Raw genomic sequence first — 21,931 nt, 5'->3', positions numbered from 1 at the left:
CCCTGAGGACTCGCATGTGGAAACACCATCGCCCTCATCCTCAGAAAGTGTTGGTGAGTCCGCACTGTTGGCACAGACAGGGAGTGGGCAATCGACACCTTCAGTCGGGACACAGCACACAGGGCCCACACTGCCACCCACTGTAACATGTACTGCTCGTGCTCGCCAGAGGAGGGGGAGCAGAGTTGCCTTCGGTGCAAGAACCGCCACCCCTGCCCCAGTGACACAAAGTGCACTTTGTGCAGAGGCTGTTGATCTGCTGCGACAGCTGTGTGTAGGGCAGACCAACATGATCAATGCATTCCAAGACCACGATAGGAAGTTGGGGCAGGTGGTGGCATTCATGGAGGGGATGCATGGCGATGTTGCTGGTCTCCACAGAACTGTTCAGTCATTGGCAAACACTGTGTCCTCAGCCATTGTACAGTTGCATAGACAGGGTGCTACTTCTGTACAACCATCCACACCACTTGATGTTACAGGGGAGAGTGAGTCTTCAGACCAGGCCTCTTATTCTGGTTATTACACTAGGAGCAGCCACAGGCAGCAAGGCAGGGCACGGAGGGCACAGACACCATCCCCTAAGCCTGTGATCTCTTTATCCGAAGACGACGTGTCCAACACTGGAGTTGACAGACAGGATCATGTAGGGGTGTGTATGGAAATGGATTCACATGCTACACAGCCATCCCCCACCAAAGTGACTCCCAAGCCAAGGCCACCTCCCAAGAGCAGGGACACTCCCAAGAGCAGGGACACTCCCAAGGACAAGGACAGTACCAAGGAAAGGCCACCTCCCAAGAGCAGGGACACTCCCAAGGACAAGGACAGTACCAAGGAAAGGCCACCTCCCAAGAGCAGGGACACTCCCAAGGACAAGGACAGTACCAAGGAAAGGCCACCTCCCAAGAGCAGGGACACTCCCAAGGACAAGGACAGTACCAAGGAAAGGGCACCTCCCAAGAGCAGGGACACTCCCAAGGACAAGGACAGTACCAAGGAAAGGGCACCTCCCAAGAGCAGGGACACTCCCAAGGACAAGGACAGTACCAAGGAAAGGGCACCTCCCAAGAGCAGGGACACTCCCAAGGACAAGGACAGTACCAAGGTAAGGGCACCTCCCAAGAGCAGGGTAGCTTCAAAGGAGAGGGACACTACAATGGACATGTCTGCACCCAGGGACAGGGCACCGGAAAGGGATCAGGGCCATTCCAGGGACAGGACACCTCCGACGTCCAAGGCACATCCCATGGCCAAGGGTTCTCCCATGGACACGAGCACCATCAAGGACAGGCATATTTCACCCCTGGCTGCACTGAGGATGATGTTTAAGGAACGTACAACACATGTATCAGAGGTGGAGTCCCCCCATACCTCTACTCCCATCCACGCCCCGCTAAAGCAGAGGAAGGAGTACACTGTTGTTGCATCCCCCATTACACATGATGCAGAGGGCAGAAGGCAGGCCCGCAGCAAACGGCAGGCAGGGTCCAGCACGTACCCAGAGAGCAGACCACCACAAGCACATGATACACCTTTGATGTCTGGTGATGCCACTCCACTTACCAGTCCAGGCATGTCCGGGGTGCTCCTACGTTTCACAAAGAAAAGGAGACACACACCACTGAGACCTGAACACCCCAATGTCGCTACAGTACAGCTGTCCCCAGCTCCCAGAGCCACCCTGCCTACTGGCCCATACAGCCCTGTGGCTCACCATTTCAGTGGTCCTAGTGGCTCAGCTGCTGTTCACTCACATGTGTCAGGTGCAGGCATGGTATTTGTTGGTCAGTGTATAGGGACATGTCCGGCCAGTGTGTCTGGGTCTATGGCACATGTGTCAGTCACCACAGCTGTGGCTGTGTCTCACACTCCTGTTTCTGGTGCTGGCGGTGTGTCTGGGTCTATGGCTCATGTGTCAGTCAGTAGATCGGTGGCTGTGTCTCACACTCCTGTTTCTGGTGCTGGCGGTGTGTCTGGGTCTAGGGCTCATGTGTCAGTCAGTAGATCGGTGGCTGTGTCTCACACTCCTGTTTCTGGTGCTGGCGGTGTGTCTGGGTCTAGGGCACTTGTGTCAGTCAGTAGATCGGTGGCTGTGTCTCACACTCCTGTTGCTGGTGCTGGCGGTGTGTCTGGGTCTGGGCCCATGTGTCAGTCAGTAGATCGGTGGCTGTGTCTCACACTCCTGTTTCTGGTGCTGGCGGTGTGTCTGGGTCTATGGCACATGTGTCAGTCACCACAGCTGTGGCTGTGTCTCACACTCCTGTTTCTGGTGCTGGCGGCGTGTCTGGGTCTAGGGCTCATGTGTAAGTCAGTAGATCGGTGGCTGTGTCTCACATTCCTGTTGCTGGTGCTGGCGGTGTGTCTGGGTCTATGGCTCATGTGTCAGTCAGTAGATCGGTGGCTGTGTCTCACGCTCCTGTTGCTGGTGCTGGCGGTGTGTCTGAGGCGAGTTGTTCAAGCAGTCCACCAGATTCTGTGGTGTGAGGTCTAGTTGCCATCAGTCACATGTCATTTAAGTTTGTGTGTAGATTGACTAATGTAACCACCTATGTTTTATTAATCTCCTTGTGACGGGTCGCTTGACACACGTACTTGGGTAGCCAATGATGTACCTGCTCTGTTGTCCACAATGCCCTGTTGCTGTTCTGATACTGCATTCTGCCCTCTCACGTGCGGCCAATGATGTACCTGCTCTGTTGGGCACAGTGCCCTGTTGCTGTTCTGATACTGCATTCTGCCCTCTCACAAGCTGCCAATGATGTACCTGCTCTGTTGTCCACAATGCCCTGTTGCTGTTCTAATACTGCATTCTGCCCTATCATATGCTGCCAATGATGTACCTGCTCTGTTGTCCACAATGCCCTGTTGCTGTTCTGATACTGCATTCTGCCCTCTCACGTGCTGCCAATGATGTACCTGCTCTGTTGGGCACAGTGCCCTGTTGCTGTTCTGATACTGCCTTCTGCCCTCTCACGTGCTGCCAATGCTGTACCTGCTCTGTTGTCCACAATGCCCTGTTGCTGTTCTGATACTGCATTCTGCCCTATCATATGCTGCCAATGATGTACCTGCTCTGTTGTCCACAATGCCCTGTTGCTGCCAATGATGTACCTGCTCTGTTGGGCACAGTGCCCTGTTGCTGTTCTGATACTGCATTCTGCCCTCTCACGTGCTGCCAATGATGTACCTGCTCTGTTGTCCACAATGCCCTGTTGCTGTTCTGATACTGCATTCTGCCCTATCATATGCTGCCAATGATGTACCTGCTCTGTTGTCCACAATGCCCTGTTGCTGTTCTGATACTGCATTCTGCCCTCCCACGTGCTGCCAATGATGTACCTGCTCTGTTGGGCACAGTGCCCTGTTGCTGTTCTGATACTGCATTCTGCCCTCTCACGTGCTGCCAATGATGTACCTGCTCTGTTGTCCACAATGCTCTGTTGCTGTTCTGATACTGCATTCTGCCCTCTCACGTGCTGCCAATGATGTACCTGCTCTGTTGGGCACAGTGCCCTGTTGCTGTTCTGATAATGCATTCTGTCCTCTCACGTGCTGCCAATGATGTACCTGCTCTGTTGGGCACAGTGCCCTGTTGCTGTTCTGATACTGCATTCTGCCCTCTCATATGCTGCCAATGATGTACCTGCTCTGTTGGGCACAATGCCCTGTTGCTGTTCTGATACTGCATTCTGCCCTCTCACGTGCTGCCAATGATGTACCTGCTCTGTTGGGCACAGTGCCCTGTTGCTGTTCTGATACTGCATTCTGCCCTCTCACGTACTGCCAATGATGTACCTGCTCTGTTGTCCACAATGCCCTGTTGCTGTTCTGATACTGCATTCTGCCCTCTCATGTGCTGCCTCTGATGGACCTGTTCAGTGCAATGGACTGTTGATGCACTTAGCCCCTCTCATGTGCTGCCTCTGATGGAGCTGTTCTGTGCAATGGACTGTTGATGCACTTAGCCCCTCTCATGTGCTGCCTCTGATGGAGCTGTTCTGTGCAATGGACTGTTGATGCACTTGGCCCCTCTCATGTGCTGCCTCTGATGGAGCTGTTCTGTGCAATGGACTGTTGATGCACTTAGCCCCTCTCATGTGCTGCCTCTGATGGACCTGTTCAGTGCAATGGACTGTTGATGCACTTAGCCCCTCTCATGTGCTGCCTCTGATGGACCTGTTCAGTGCAATGGACTGTTGATGCACTTACCCCCTCTCACGTGCTGCCTCTGATGTACCTGCTCTGTTGGGCACAATGCCCTGTTGCTGTTCTGATACTGCATTATGCCCTCTCACGTGCTGCCAATGATGTACCTGCTGTGTTGGGCAAAGTGCCCTGTTGCTGTTCTGATACTGCATTCTGCCCTCTCACGTGCTGCCAATGATGTACCTGCTCTGTTGTCCACAATGCCCTGTTGCTGTTCTGATACTGCATTCTGCCCTCTCACGTGCTGCCAATGATGTACCTGCTCTGTTGGGCACAGTGCCATATTGCTGTTCTGATACTGCATTCTGCCCTCTCACGTGCTGCCAATGATGTACCTGCTCTGTTGGGCACAATGCCCTGTTGCTGATCTGATACTGCATTCTGCCCTCTCACGTGCTGCCAATGATGTACCTGCTCTGTTGGGCACAATGCCCATGCTCTTGGATATTCTGATATTATGCACCTATTATGTTGAATAAAGCTAATAAATCATGGTTTGTGGTTTCTCGCTGTCATTCCTGGTTTTGTACGTCAATTGTGTATATTTTGGTGCGTTCGTCAATGTATTTCCTGTGACATGACACTCCCCCTCCCAACGTCACAGCCCTGCCAGGTACTCCCCTTCCGGAAGTAAATGGTGTGTAGCGTACCTGCGTCGTCGTCGATGATGGTCCATGACTTGCTGGTGGAGGATCGGGAAGAGTATCGGAAAAGCGTGTAGCGCTGGGTCCATGTGGGCGAGCTGCTTGTGGTGGGTATCTTCACAATGTGTGGTTTGTTAGCTGTGGGGAATCCGCCGTGTTCAGGCAGGTTGTTTTTCCGCAGTGGTTTTATGTGTGTTTTCCGCCATCGTGATTTGGGACACGGTCGGAGACGTCATTCCGTACGGCGGTGTCTCTGGATTGGTTACGTCCGCCGCAGGGTCGGGTGTAATTCCGCGGCGGTGCGTTCTCTTCCACCGCGTACGGAGTTTTGACAGTTTTTCCTATCCTAATATGGCGGTCGGACTGTCCGCGGCAGGCGGACAGAAAAGGGCTTTTTCCGCCTACTCCAGGACGGCGGTCATCCTTCCGTCCGCCATCCTAATGAGCCCCTAAGTATATTGCAATGGCCATCAAAAGAAGACAAACAGCTAACAATATGGGGCAAAGATATATCCCACCCTGATCAGGGCAATTACACGCTGGTGTCTAATGCCCCTTATAATGTACCATAGCATCCTAGGAGTGCTGGCAGAGAGCGCCTCGGCCCTGACATGTGACTAGCACAACGCTGAGCTCAGAAGGTGGTCGGTGGCATGAAACAACCCTCTTTTGCAGCTGTGGAAGGCCATGTGATCGGGCATCTCCTCCCCAATCCCATCTCACTGAGACTGGATGGACCTCTAGCAAAGGCGGAGCTACACCTGCAGGTACAGTAGGAGTAAGGGAGGGGGCACGAGAGAGAGAAAGAGAGAGAGAGAGAGAGAGAGAGAGAGAGAGAGAGAGAGAGAGAGACTCTTTGTGTGTGCATTGAAGAGAAGGTTGCCTGGTGAATGGCAACAGTGAATATACTAAAGGCTTTAAACAAGGCCTGATCATGGTGCATTTTAGGCAATCGGAGCAATTCTGGCATTGAATCATTTGTGAATGAGAAACTGGACACATAGTGACATTTGTGTTGCATGGTGGATTTTGGGAGTGGAGAATGACATTGAAAAGCAGGTGAAGAAAAATATGACATTGACTGGCATGAAGAACATTTGGGCTCCTTATAACATTGCCTGGTGAATAGGTTATACATGGAACACACAGGGGCCGATCTTTCACTTCCGGCTGCCTAATTACAATCTAGGCAGTTGGGATTGAAACAGGCCGGTCAATCTAGGTGGATTCCGATGGGCTCAAAGAGCCCGTCGGTCAGTAAGAGACCAACCCGTAATCCCAATGGACGGTGTTTCTGCCATTGGGATTACGATGCTCGATTTCCCACAGGCTTTCCATGCTGGGCTTTCGGACATGGAAAGCCTGTCGGGAAGTGAGTTTGGGGGCCCCTGGCAGGGCCCCCTTCTCCGTGCTGCCTCCCAGAGGGGGTACCTATTGTGCCCCCTGTTGATCCCTGCACCATGTGGCAGGCATTTTGAGGTGCCGGCATGCAGTGCAGTGATGAAAATAATCTCCCATTACTCTGTGGGAGCTTGTGCTATGGCAGGTTTAAGGCCATAGCACAAGCTCCCATTGAGGAATGGGAGTATGCGACCGCACCATGTGCAGGCGTATTGTAATTGTGGTGTTGGGACCGCCAATTGGAGGTCGGTCCATCCCAAGACCGCAACGATGTTGGTCGGAGGCAACGCCGATAAACATCGTAATAAGGCCCACAGTCGTAACTAGTATACAGGGCAGGAACAGGGGCCAGTACTGGCACTGACTGGCAACTGAGGGAAAGGTAGGGCACATTATGACATTTCCTAGCATTTGGAGGATACAGGGATAAATCATGCCATTGGCTGGCATACGGGGCAGAAAATGAGGCTCATGTAGGCATTAGTTGTCCCTTGGGTATAAAGGGAGCACCTCATTGAATTCTCAGGCATATTGGACACCTTGTGGCAGAGCTGGCCACTGGAGGACAACTGAGGTAAATCACAACATTGACTAGCATAAGAAATATGATTACATTGACTGACAAATGCTTGAATTGTCTGCCAAATATTAGATAATACATAGGTGCATGCAGCGATTGCCTAGTGGCATATCATTTGTAAATTTGGTACATGATGGCAACAGCTACACTCTAATGGAGGAGCCAGAGATGTGTTGGCAATGGCATACATATGACACAGATACCAGGGTATGTGATACCCATGACTGTCAGTGGTGTGTTAACAAAGTAAACACTGATTTTTGTGGACAAAAGTGTTCATTATAAATGACAAGCTAATATTTATGGACAAAATATATCTACTTCAGAAAATTACAAAATTGGGTTTGGAGGAGCAAATGATATTCACTACAAAATGTAATAAAATGTTTGGTGATAAACACTGTGTTTTGAGAAAATGAAAAGCTAATGTTTAAAGGCAAAATATGTTTATATCCTAAAACAATAAGGTTATATTTTGGGACAGAATTTTACAGTCACAAAAAATTTCAAGCTGGTATATGACTGATGATATATGGACCCATATTGATGATCTTTGGTATCCATTCATTTGCCTGCCCACAGAGTGCAATTTGTAGATGGTGTGGCAATTGTGTTAAAATCTCTAGTGGATGGACTTCATTATCTATATGGATTTTTCCGACCTTAATATTTCTAAAAGTTTGAAGAGTGAACCCGAAGTAGGATCTCAACAAACGTCTGCTGCCCGAAACTTAAGCTGCGTTTAACCCGAGGAATAAATTCAAGGCCTGGAATCGTTACAGTTATCTCACTTCAACGTAGATTCTCATTTGTATTATATGACAGTGGATCCCCTTGGATGGGCAGAGTGGGAACATGAATGGAAGTGGAATGTAGAACTGAAGAAAGGGACATTATCGCTTTTATATAATGATGAAGCCAATTTTCATATCCAGAATATTTGAATTTCCTGAAACACCCTAGGCTTTTTAACCAATTTATTTGAGACATTATGCTGTGAAATGCACAATCGTCTCAGTTTTTCCAAGGGCAGTTGGGCTTGCTGACTTTTCTTATTCACTCTGTTCAATTTTGTTGTGGTATTTTCACCTCACCATTATGACATTAATGCATCTCACTCTCTCTGCCTTATTAAAGACAATGGGAGAGATTGATGTAATTCGGCGCTACCCAGAGGACCTTGGAACAGCCTCTCCGATGGATCCCTGTCTTGGCTGCTGCATTGATATTGAAAATCATATCCCAGCAACAGGAAGTGACCCTGAACCACATGTGAGTCCAGTAAGAATTTACCTTTGTTATTTATTGAAATCCGAACCAAATATAAAATAATTAAAATATTGTAATAATGCTTAAATAAACACTTACATTCAATCTTAAATATCCGAAGTACATTTGGTGCTCTGAAGTCAGAACAACATTGTTACACGAATGGGCAGTTCACAAAAAGAGCAGGTAACAATAGGATCTATTATATGAGTGCTTCTTCTAATCTGATACCTATGTTGTGTAAGTGGGAATGCATTTCATGGACCATGCCAGCTTGTATATTAAATTCCCTCCCAATTAAGTCTCCTCTCAATGTTGCTAACACCTCCATTTAAATTAAGCCATGTTGCACAAGGCAGTGTCCTGGCTTAACAGAGATCAAATTTGTTATTCTGCAGACGAGCAGTTCTCAGTCAGTTTTTGAACAGATGGACTTGGCGTCCCTGGCTTATTTGTTACATCCAATCTCATCTCGGTTTCTAGGGTTCGAAATGGGGGGTGGGTGTGGGGCGTTCTTGAATTTGGCCATGTTTAAAATGTCAAATACATTGAGAGGGATGACGTGTAGATACATAAGTGGATTAGTGATGATAGTAAGTATTATGGAATACCCAGGCACTATTGATGGAGGTCACTTTTACTTCACGAGAACTCGTAGAGACCAGGTGAGCCATTAACATAATATACCTCTGACACCACTGATTCTTGAGAATTGTTCAAGGACAATTTTGTGGTCGATTGTGACAAACACACCCAAGAACTCAAGAAGAAGAATCAACACGCAAGCCTGAATTGTCTAATATCATGACAAGGTTTTCCTGGGTGTCCATTAGGGAGGTCATTTTCGAATACAGAGGGCTGTTTGTTCTGTTACCAGTGAGTAGAAAGTTGGGTATCTGTTGTCAGTTATTTGACTAAACAGGGGAAGCCGTAAATCTGACTGTATTTGGCCAAAAACTCGGCTTATTCAGTGAAGAGGATTATTAATGTATGCGTGAGAAACCAAAGGACAACTTCAAGTTCGTTGGAGACAGTTAACAAACTGCTGATGAAGGACAGTGTGACAAATGGACGCCTTCACCTTGGTGGTGCTGTTAGACTTTTCAGGACAATGAACAGTGGAGTTTATAGGAGTGATTACTATTGCTGTTTTTGACTTTTTTCAGAGTTTTCTGATCATAATAGTTATAAATTAATGATTTATTATAATATGGAAGTTGTGTTTTTTCTTCTCTTTATGGTTTCAGCAAGTTTAAGCAAAGGAAATTCACGGGTTTGTTGTCTGTGCCTGTGAACTTCTTGCAATACATTGACTGCTCTATGTATTAAAAAAAAAACATTGTGGTCTCTGCAACACCCATCTCTTCCTTTAGGACTCTCCCACTTGGCAGCGCATGTAGAATCACATCCTCAAGTCGACCCCATCCATCACCTCCTGAGCCGTTGACAGGTTCTTTCTGCTCCCTGTGCACCTCTCGATCTCCTAACAAGTGGTATGTCACACTTCTAGTCACCCCATGTGGACATGTAAAGCACAAACTGAACCTGCTCATTGCTTTCAGCACAAGTTCCCCTAGAGTTTATACTACTCTCCAGTTTGTTCCTCAGGTAGTTGTGCTTATTTTTGAGAATAAAAGAAAAAATGTAGTCCATATCCTCATCTGCCTCATGGGCAGTAGTATCCTGTCCAATCAATATGTATCTCTGCCTTATGGACTCCATGAACTGTGCAAAAAAAAACATGTGTCCCTACATATGGGGTGGTCTTCTGCCTCTGCCCCTTTGACCTGGGACTACTGATGGCTTTCGAAACAACGCCCCAAAGGAGACCCTAAGTGGGTAGACTATGGTAAAAAGTAATTTAACAGTGCCACAAATGTGTAAAAACATCCACAAAGGTTCTCTTGCACCACTTCCGGCTTTACACAAAGACAACTAGGACTGTGAAGTGATAAGAATTGTTGCAAAAGTTTGAAATTCTCTTGCTTCGGGAGTCATAGTGGCTTGTATTTAGTCATTTCAAATACATTTTTTACATTTGTACCTGCTCAAAATCATATCAAAAGACACAACTAAAGTACCAAAGGTATTGGCAAAGCTCAAACAAACATCAAAGCCCAAATCTAGAGTAAGCTAAATGCAAACACCCGCCGTCCTCAATCTCCTGAGTCCTACCCACCAGTCCTGTAGATGCGCCATGTCTCTCCGGAAGGGTTCCAGCATGGAGTGGTGAACAACACCAACCAGAAGCTGACCAAACAGAAAGCCTGGGTGCCTCCCACTGCCTCTACCTCAGGGCCCAGTCCAGCAGATAAAAAATAAATTAAAAAACTGATGCACAGAATGCTTGAATTAATCTCTGACACTGGTAATTACTCAGGACCTAAGTGGTTGAGATTAATTCAGACATTCCATCCAACACATTTTGTTTACTTTAGTGTGTCGCCTTAAGTGGGGCGGGTATGCCCAGAAGAAGGTCCCGTGCACACTGTCACTGGTAAAACGGAATATATGACGTTATCCCGCAGACAAACAGTCCGCATACCATCAGTCCGCAAAAATAATCCCACATGTACTATTAGGCCGCAAATTAAAAGAACGAAAACTTTTAGAACAAATATGCCTTTAGCACGCATGCCTTGCACGTTAAAGGTATACTCGTTGTAAAAGTTGTAAAGGTAAGTAAAAGTACACTACCCTACCCTACACTCTAATGTAGTACCTCTGCACCACCCACCCTTGACACACAGTCCTTTTTCTACATTTGCACTACCCAGCACGACCCCCCAACACTACCATAAAGCACTTTACTTCCCTACACAAACACTACAACAGTACCTAATACACCACCCCCAGCACGACCCTACACAAACACTACAATACTACACTAAACCACTACACCCCCTAAACCCTAAAACACTACCCCCAGCAGTGACCCTACACTACAACACTACCCAAACCCTAAACCACTACACCCCAGCATGACCCTACACTACACAAACACTACAACACTACCCTAAACTACTACACACCAGCTTGACCCTACACTACACAAACACTACAACACTACCCTAAACCCTAAAACTCTACCCCTGCATGACCCTACACTACAACACTACCCAAAACCCTAAAACACTACCCCCAGCATGACCCTATACTACAACACTACCCAAAGCCCTAAAACACTAACCCCAGCATGACCCTACACTACACAAACACTACAAAAATACCCTAAACCCTAAAACACTACCCCTGCATGACCCTACACTACAACACTACCCAAAACCCTAAAACACTACACCCCAGCATGACCCTACACTACGCAAACACTACAACACTACCCTAAACCCAAAAACACTACCCCCAGCATGACCCTACACTACGCAAACACTACAACACTACCCTAAACCCTAAAACACTACCCCCAGCATGACCCTACACTACGCAAACACTACAACACTACCCTAAACCCTAAAACACTACCCCCAGCATGACCCTACACTACACAAACACTACAACACTACCCTAAACCCTAAAACACTACCCCCAGCATACCCTACCCTACGCAAACACTACAACACTACCCTAAACCCTAAAACACTACCCCCAGCATGACCCTACACTACGCAAACACTACAACACTACCCTAAACCCTAAAACACTACCCCCAGCATGACCCTACACTACACAAACACTGCAACACTACCCTAAACCCTATAACACTTCCCCCAGCACGACCCTACACTAAACAACCACCACAACTCTACACTACACTAACACAACACTACACTACACAACACTACACTACACAATCACTAACCCACGAAAAAATTAACCCAAACCCACTTACCTCTCTCGTCATCGTGGTTTCACAACGCATGTGCATTTACCATACATGCCAAAACGAAATTCGTTGTAAAGGCATGCGTGATAAATGCACATGCGTTTTGAAAAAATGCGGGATAATGGTATGCGAGGTCAATGATCTTTGCGGGATAATGGTATGCAGACTGAAAGTCCGCGGGATAAAAAATGCAGGATAATGGCTGCAAACCGGTAAAACGCTATACCTGGCTAACAAGGGTGAATATGCAAAATAAACAATTGATAGACGGAATGCTGGACATTGCAAACATTCACCCGCACTCACAAGGATCTGGGTTAAATCCATAATTCTTTTGCTCACCACACCACCCCATTTTGGACCCAGCCATATGAAAATCAGTCTTGACCCTGTTCCTTGTGGGATCAGTCCAGCCCGAACTGCCAAGCCAGGTCCTCCCTGGACCAGAAACAAGCATCCTGGGACTGGTTTCAGGGTATCACCCTTCATTAGCCAGGCTAGCTTGAATCCAGTGGTATAGTGAGCAAGGGACCCACGTCTGGGCATACCCTTCCTACTTAGGGCAACATATACAAAAGAAACAATTGATAGACGTAATGCTGAACAATGCAAACATTCACCCTCAGTCACAAGGATCTGGGTTAAACCTGTCATTCTTTTGCTCACCACGCCACCCCAGTTTGGACCCAGCCATATGCAAATCAGTCTTGACCCTGTTCCTTGTGGGAAGAGTCCAGCCCAAACTGCCAAGCCAGGTCCTCCCTGGACCAGAAGCAAGAATCATGGGACCGGTTTCAGGGCATCACGCTTCATCAGCCGGCTAGCTTGAATCCAATTGTGTAGTGAGTACGGGACCAACGCCTGGGCATACCCTTCCCACTTAGGGCGACATATGCAAAAGAAGCAAATGATAGACGGAATGCTGGACAATGCAAACATTCTGACGGGAGCTGAAGACAGATACGCCACTGACCTGCTGATAACGCCCAGCGGGTATGATGGAGAGGAGATAGTTTCCCACTTCCCCTTTACACTTCAAAACAGGGAGCTATGGTACGTATGTCACTGCCCTGTAAGAAGTGTGCCTGGGAAAAGGGAATGGGAGAAAATAATAAACACTTCTGGGCGAAGGAAACGTGGTCAGAGCCTTCTTTGGGGTACGGCAGACTCCCAGGACAACAAAGACCCTGAACCCTGGTGACGCACCTTGTGTGCAAGAAAGGAGATAGAATAAAGAGATCTCTCATGCAGCAAAGGAAAAACAGAATAAGATCCTCTGAAACAGGCCTCTTGTAAAGAAGAAGCCAAAAGCTCAACATTGAATCCAAGAATGTCGTAAAAACGTTCCAAAAACAAGCAAAATCCCAGGCTTGCTGGAATCAAATACAGGGTTTGAGTATTTCAAACAAATGATAAAGAATAGTCACAAAAAAGTTATTTCGGGAACAAGCATGTTCCCACCACTTAGCTGTCTGTAGTGCAGAGGAGCTCTACTGTGTCGCAGGAGTGGAGCAGGCTGAAGAGGCTGCAAAGGTATGGAACACAGCGTGTAATCGCATACATTTTGGGACCCCCTCTGTGGTTAAGTTAATGACCAGGGAAAAGAGAGGACAACATTAAGAAGAAAATATACTGAAATTCCCCCGTGGTCAATTCGTACTTTCTTATATGGAAAAACTCATAGAATTAATCAGTTAGCCTTCATATTAACATAGTTACAACACAATTAGTTCTCTCATTTTGCATATTTTTATTAGTTTTTCTTTTTTCTGTAGTGTATCAAAAATATTTTTTCTTTTTACATTTTGCCTTTTTGTATACATCAATTAATAAACATAGGTTATAATCCAATCAATGTTAAAATGCAGTGAGAAATACCATAATCTTTCCAATATATTTAAAAACCAAGTGCTTTTATAAAGAAAAACCACAGCACCCTATCTGGCACACACCAGTCAACATGCACACTTACTCATTCATACATCTCCACACTCTTTCCAACCCAAAAGAACAATTTCTAAGATTGAGGTAACACAGTTATTATTTGTGTATTTTCCACACCAGGCAGGGAAGAATGGACTCCGTGCAGGCAGGAGTCGCGGCGAAGAATAATAGCTGCTGGAATGAAGCAAATGCAGGAGACAGCATCTCAAAGCCCATGAGCGCGAGCTGACACCAACAGGAAAGGATCAGGATGCCAGGTCATCAGAATCCAAGAGCTGGAACGACAAGCACGGAGCAGCGGGCCGGACAGGATATATATGGCCTCCATACATCAGCTGAACTCCGTTGATACCTCTACCCCTGTGTCTCACCCCAGTCACTCCCAGTTCACCACCAATCACAAGGATCTGGGTTAAATCCATGATTGTTTCACTCACCACACCACCCCAGTTTGGACCCAGCCACATGCAAATCAGTCTTCCTTGTGGGAACAGTCCAGCCCAAACTGCCAAGCCAAGTCCTCCCTGGTAAAACCAGTCCTGGTTTGCTTGTGGACGGGTTTAGGGAGGACCTGTCCTGGCAGTTCAGGCTAGATTGTTCCCATTAGTGCAAGGTCAAGAGTAATTTACATATGGCTGGGACAAAACTGAGGTCACACGGTGTGCAAAATAATGATGGATTGGGATGCGGCCAGAGTAATTAGCAGAGGCTGAGATTAATTTAAGTATTGCATCCATCACTTTTTGGTAGATCAGCCCACACATTGTCTTGCCACCTGAACCTGACACACCTCACTGTCTCTTATAGGAGACCACTAGGGTAAGCTGAGTCTGAAGTCGCAGTTCCAGTGGCACTTACAGGGCTGCAGGGTTCCAACACAAGATGTTTGGGGCCAGGCCCTGGCCCCTTCTCCTCAACCTATTGTGTTGTGGCCTCCCCTTCATCCGTGCAAGCCACACGCAGCTGGCAACCCGCTTATGAAGGGGCCGTGCTTGCACATGTCAATCCCAAATGCTGCAGCTGTGAAATACAAATCACATCCCCTATCCTTGAGGGCTGTGTTGCTCCAGCTGGGCTCGGTCTCTTCAATGCAACATCAACAAGGGTCACAAGGCTCTGACTAGCTGCAGTCCGGGACACACCACAGACTTCCATTACAGCACACTAAGATCACTCAGATGTGGTGGCTAATCCGAAAAACCTCATGTGTCTCGAGGGCATCTCAATTGAGCAGGATAAAGCAGCTATGCAATGGATTATGTCACACTTAAGCAGGTATGGTGATGTAACTCAGAAGAGAGTGTCTTCCATCTTTGCCTTCTCGGTCACTTCTCCTAATGCCCTATAGATTGATCAAAGGAATACACTAGACCCCCTCTGTAGATGAATTTAGTGCTTACCAGATGTTGTTAGCATTCATTGTGGCTGCAAGGATTAATAAAATGCAAGACTCGGCAAAGCTATACTTTTGGTTGACCTCATCCTTCTAGATCAATGGGCTTCCCGCAGAAATCCCAATGTGGTACAACATGAAAGTATTTCCATCATACTACAATTGGCGATGTGGGGCAATATTTCAACTGCAAAAAAGGTGTCATGGAAATGTTTTTTTGATCATGTGATATTTTGCAGTTGAAAATTGTGTGGTGTAATTATTTTCTAATACCATATTGCAACACTTCCTATATCAATTAGAAAACATAAACATAAAGTGTGTGGGCCATTTCTGTTCAATTCCCTACCATAGTCAACCTTCTGGGGCTAGAGCCCTAATCTGTGTTATATCTGAATAGCATTTACACTGTCTTCCTTACTACCTAATTATGTAGGAATTGATGGGGTGTGGTGGCTTACATTAGTATAAAGGCTGACCTCACTTTTTATACCCTTGCGCTTTCTGTCTTTCGTCATAGGATATGAATCCCAGCCACAATTCCATGATGCTGGAACCTGGACTTGGAGCGATAGACATGAAAGACTTGGAAAGCAATACCAACTACACCACTGATCACTGCCTGGGCTGTTGTGATGCTGCTATTGAGGTCTCAACCGCACCTATGCCTCCAGTGACAAGGGGAGTAGAGGCTGGTGGCCTGCTCACTGTGAGTAACAAGGAAGTAAAAATATGCTATCATAATTTCACTAAGGCATGTAATAGTACTCCGCTTACCATAGTATAAGGTCTCTGCTGGTTGCAATGTTTGCAATGTTAGAAGACCCACTTGGCCAATATTTTTATTCCTATGAATCAGCACCATTTAAAGCGTTGTCTCAATTACACTAGGAGATGGCTCATGGATAATCTACAGTGGACTCCCAAATTAAGAATTTAGATATAGTGTGACCTTACTTCCATGCTGGCTAATGTCATTGAAGTCTATGAAGGTTATTAGGATGGCGGGAGGACTTAAGTCCGCCCGCCACCTCGCGGTGTTGGGATCGGCCGCCAGACGTACGGCGGTCCTGCACCGCTAATTAGGATGCCACACTGGTGGTCGTATTCTGCATTTTTAACATTGTGGCGGGTGCTGCTTACAGCAGCACCCGCCACAATGTTAAAAATGACGCAATGGTGAAATGCCATGTTGTGCATTCCCATGCACAACGTGGTAGGCACTGTGCTGTGCCTGCCACCTTGTGCAGCACCCCCTCCTCGGGCCCGCAACAGGGCCCCAAAGTAAATCCCTGCCAGCCTTTCTATGATGGCATCGCGGCCATAGAAAGGCTGGCGATGGCGGGCGGATCGCCACCACTGGGCTGGCGGTGGCAATCCACCCACAATCCTAATCAACCCCTACGTTTTTAAAGAATATGAAATATAATTTTGTTGAATTTAACAGTCAGCCCAGAACAGGAATGGTTAGGACAGAGTAGAACAGAATAGAGTAGATTCGAGTAGAAATGGGATGAATATGACTGATAGAATAAAGTAGAATAAAATAGAATAGGAAAAGGGAGAAAAGAATAGAATGGAATAGAGTATAATAGAGCAGAACAAAGGAAAACAGAACAAACACAGGAATAATAAAACAAAATACAATCAAATAAAATAGAATAACAGAGATCAAAATAGCATAAAATGGAAGAAAACAGAATAGAATGTAACAAAAGAATATGATTGAGTATAATAGAAAATAATTGATATTTTTTAACCTTTGTTCAGGAAGATAAGCAGTTGGTAGGTACATCAATATTTAGATCAAGGGAAGAACCATTTAGAAAATTAAATTATCCGCCATTTGCTTTCTGGGCTCAATCAAATCATGGTTTTACATTTCTGTCAATTTTTTAAAACTGTTTGGTCATTTTGAAGAATTGTTACTGCTTACTCCATTTTATTGGCAGGTATTATACGTTTGTATGAACTAAACTATAAGAAAAAATATCTTTGAAAAGATATTGAGACATACAGACTAATATATATCCTACAAAAAACATATACATCATCAAAAATATATTATGACATACAAACTAATATATATCATACAGAATCACATGAATGATGGGATCACTGACATAATATTGATGTATATATTATTGAAACAAAAATATCTGAAATTAGATATAAAATACAAAAATACTGACTGTCTATAAATGCAGAAATCTCTAAAATACAAATGTTGTTGTCAAAATTTTTGATTTTTACCTATAATGGAAACAAAAATATTGTTATCTCTAAATAAACATATAATATATTAAAAATATTGTTGCAGACAATATCAACTACAACAATAATACCAGAATGATGAAATAATCATTAATAAATAGATACATTTTTTTCATTAAACAATTAAGTCAAATAAACCCAAACCTTGTTATGCACATGTTTATGGTTTAAATCTTTTATTGATTTAAAAACAAACAAGAAACCAAGACCCTCAGCTCCTCAGCGATAGTGCAGAAGAGAACGACAAGGTTGCATTACAGTGTTACCATCGGTAATGAGCATGGAGCGGGTCCGCCATTTAAACAAAGAAAGGACTAAATAAAAATAAAAGCCTCCCCTCGCCTCCCCAACCCGCTCCCACCCTTCTCCCCCCCACCCCTAGTCCACCTGAGATTAAGAAAGGAAGGGAAACATGAAGTAGGATAGCTCAATGTTTAGCGACGAGCCTTGCGAGTTTTCTTAGATGTGCTACTGGGGATCTGAGTATCAGGGAGGCGAAGAAGCTGCAAGTATGAAGGGCAGGTCAGCTCCCTAAATTCTGACACTAATAACGTCAGGAAGGGCCACCATAATTCGGGGAACTCCGACCCTCTGCCAGACAGCGTGCATGTGAGTTTCTCCATACCCAGCACCAGCAAAAGTCTCTGAAGCCAACCAGAATGTGTTGTGAGCTGGGTGAATCACCAATGGGTCAAAATATTTTGTATGGGTGCCCCCAGGGGGGCAATCGGAATCAACTGACCCTTCCGGGATTTGAGTGGGTATGTCAGAGGGTTAGGTAAGCCCTATAGGATATAAGAAAGAAATTGTGGGAGCTGCGTTTCAAAGTGTAGGTCAACCTCATCAAGCACTTGGGACCAGTATGGCTGTAGGTAGGTACAGCCCCAGAGTACATGTTCTAATGTGTCCACCGCTCCGCAGTCCCTCCAGCAGAGGTCGCTTCGGCGTGGGTCAAAGTGGTGCAAGCGTTCTGGCGTATAGTACCAATAAGTAACAATTCTGGTCAGCGTTTCTGTGAAGCCTGTGTGGTAAGCTGAGTGTTGCGCCCTGTGATAGATGCCCTCCCATTCCTTGTGTGTTTTAGGGACCTCCTCAGGTCTCTTTCCCAACGTGCGCGGCCTGCGTTGTGTGTGTATGTAGTGTTGGCTAACAGCATTCTATACAAACCGGAGATGATCTTCTTAGCAGAGGCGCGGGTTACTAACCACTTCTCGTACGGGTTTGACTTGTGGATGCACTGGCCAATAGCGGAGCTGGAGGTACTCCAGACGTTCTGTTTCTGGGATGCCATAGTGAACTTTGAGCTGTGGAAAAGAGATGATGCTGTCTAGGTCAAAAAGGTGACCCAGGGAGCTGCAGGAGGAGGAGTGCCAGACCAAAATGGGCGAGTGTCTGTGCCCGGTTGGAAGTCCGGGTTATCAAACAATGGTGTCAGGGGTGATGGAAAAGTCGTCAGTTGTGTGGAGACACTGGTACGGTCCCAGGCGTCCATGATGATGCCGGTGATAAAAGAAGCATATAGGTTAGGGGGCCGATGTGGCTTGCGGAGGAAGGGAATCCCCTGTAGAGGTCTACCCGCTACAGCCTGATCCTGGAACAGCCAGTGCTTCTCTGACTCCAGGTATCGGAGCTGGGCAGCGTGGAAGTATGTTTGAAGATCTGGCACCCCAACTCCCCCCTTCTCAGGTGGAAGGACCGCAATCTGATGTCGGAAACGTGGTTTGCGGCCACTCCAGATAAAGCGCGACAGCTCCGCCTGAGTCTGCTGAATCCAGCCTATCGGAGGTTTGAGGGGAAGGGTCTGGAAAAGATACAGGATTTGGGGAGGATCGTCGTCTTGGTGGCTGCGATCCTGCCCAGCCAGGACATCGTGCAATGTTTCCACCTTTTCAGTTCTGTGCGTATGTGGGTGCGGAGAGAGGAGTAATTAGCATCGACAATGGCCTGAAGAGTAGGTGCTAATTGAATACCTAGGTAAGGTATTGCTGCAGTTGCCCAGTGTACCGGGTGTTCCTCTTTTAAAGAAGCAAGGGTGTGAGGGCAGAGAGAAAGGTCCAAAGCCATGGATTTATCCATAATAATTTTAAACCCTGATCCCCTTGCGAATGCATCCAGTTCAATAAAAAGGGCGCGTAGGACTGTGGCCGGTTCTGATAGGGAGAGCAGGCTATCGTCCGTGTAGAGACTAACAGTGTAGACGTCTCCCCCAAATTTAATCCCAGTGATGAGGGCATGCTTCCGAATTCGAAGCGCAAGGGGCTCCATGTAGAGCGAAAAGATAAGAGGTGACAGGGGGCACCGCTGTCACGTGCCTCTGCCGATAGGGAAGCGGGAAGACGTGTAGCCATTAACGTGGACCGTCGCCATAGGGGAGCGATAGCAATTCAGGATCCGGGTCCGAAACTTCTCTCCGAACCCAGCGGCCTGCAGAACCATTTCCAAATAGGCCAGTGCACCCTATCAAAGGCCTTTCCAGCGTCAATGGCCAGATGCATATACTCGTCTTGGGTACGGGACACTTTCTCTATCAAGTGCAGAATGAGTTTAGTATTGTCACTAGTCTGCCTCTGGGGAATAAATCCGGCTTGATCAGGCTCGACAAGTTGGGCCATGTAAGGTGCTAGACGGGCCGCCAAGATGCTAGTGTATAATTTGATATCTATGTTCAAGAGCGATATAGTTCTGTATGCACCACAGGTTTTCTTGTCTCTACCTGGCTTCGGGATAACGACTATTGCCGCCTCCAGCATCTCCCTGGGATGGTGCAGGTGTGTTCGAAGGTGTTAAAGTGGCTCATCAGAATGGGAGCTAGCTGGGAGCAGAACGATTTGTAAAAGACGGCCGTGTATCCGTCTGGTGATTTACCCAGCTTGAGACTGGAAATTGCAGAGATAACCTCCTCCGTTTGTATGGCTCTGTCTGGAAAAGAGGCTTGTGACTGGGACAGGGCGGGCATGTGAGCCGCGGCGATATATTTGGCACTTTGGTGAGCATCTAGGAGGTCCCCAGCATAAAGGTCCGCGTAAAAATCCTGGAACATCTCAGCTATGGCTGCGTGTTCCAAGATGGTTTCTCTCCCAGACGTGCGAATGCCCTGCACTCCCTGGCGCTGTCGTTGCTCCCGTAGTTTATTGGCGAGGAGATGGCCACACCTATCTCCCCCAGTGTAGTAGGAGTGATGGAGCCGGAGAGCTGCATATTCAGCTCTATATTGGTCTAAGGCCGCAAGTTGTTTCCCCTCGACACAAAGCTGCCGCCAGGCATGGTAGGCTCCCGTTCTCTGGTGCAGCTGTTCAAGCACCGACACTCTCTGTGTAAGTTCTGCCCTCTTATGACTCCTCTCCTGATTCTGAGCGGAAGAAATCGCAATGATTTCCCCCGTAGGACTTCCTTCAGAGCCTTCCAGTGGACCACCAGGGAAGTGTCAGGGTTAGCGTTAAGGGTGAGAAAATTAGAAACAGCCCCCTGAATTTGTTCAATCACTTTGTGTTGGTGCAGAAGGGTGTCACGCATTCGCCACTGCTTCAAGGGTCGGGAGGAACGCGTCAGTTGAAAGGTAGCTAAGACCGGAGAGTGGTCCGATAATGAGGCTGTCAAGATTTCAGTGTCGGTTGCATAGGCTTGAAGTGAGATGGAGCTAAGGAAGTAATCTAAGCGCACTTACGTCTTGTGAGCCTCTGAGTAGAAGGTATAACTACGAGCACATGGATGGAAATGCCGCCACAAGTCAAAGAGCCCCAAATCACCAATATGGGTCTGTCCCCCTCGCGGAAGAACGTCCACTTGCGTCCTCCGTTGGCAGGAACGGTCCAGGTCATTGTCGAATACATGGTTAAGGTCATCCCCGATTAGTAAATGTCGGTCTGAGGCTGTGGTGCCTCGCGCAGGGCGGTGCGTAGAAACTTAGCCTGTCCCTCGTTAGGAGCATATATTGACCCAACAACAAGTGTCATTCCCCCCAACCGAGAATTGGTATGTGAGTAGGCGGCCTTTTATCTCTGCGTCTCTCTGTATTACCTTACCGGTGAATGAGCGGGAGACTAATATGGCTACCCCTGCAGTTTTTGAAGTACTAGAGGAGAACAGCTATGTAGGGAAATATTTGGACCGAAGCCTATTATGGTCTTTAGAAAGAAGGTGAGTTTCCTGAAGGAGGCAGATGTCCGCCTTGGATTGTTCCAGGTAGTTTAGCACTTCCCTGCGCTTGATTGGGTTGTTCAGACCCTTCACATTAAGGGTTAGGACCTTAAATGAGTCGTGCAGCATCCTTGGGACAAAAGGGACTATGAGGCTATGCATACCACTAATTGCAAAAGGCAGTGGGAGATAAGGTGACTCTGCATCAGGTGGGGAGGGAAGACATAGCGGAGGGA

At 46.9% G+C, this 21,931-nt stretch overlaps 1 protein-coding gene across 2 annotated transcripts in view; it reads left to right on the top strand.

Annotated features, from left to right (window-relative positions):
* Window positions 1-21,931, top strand: part of LOC144783943 (uncharacterized) — a 282,927-nt gene that overhangs the window by 127,529 nt on the left and 133,467 nt on the right. For both annotated transcript variants that reach the window (XM_078662674.1, XM_078662675.1), the window contains exons 3-4: window positions 7,972-8,106; window positions 15,805-15,993. In XM_078662674.1, the coding sequence (XP_078518800.1) occupies window positions 7,972-8,106; window positions 15,805-15,993 (324 nt within the window). The remainder of the gene's footprint in view (window positions 1-7,971; window positions 8,107-15,804; window positions 15,994-21,931) is intronic.

Source organism: Lissotriton helveticus, chromosome 10, assembly GCF_964261635.1.
Source record: "Lissotriton helveticus chromosome 10, aLisHel1.1, whole genome shotgun sequence".
NCBI classification, from domain to species: Eukaryota; Metazoa; Chordata; class Amphibia; order Caudata; family Salamandridae; genus Lissotriton; species Lissotriton helveticus.
The sequence above is the reverse complement of the archived record's forward strand: the minus strand, read 5'-3'. Positions and strand labels throughout refer to the sequence as shown.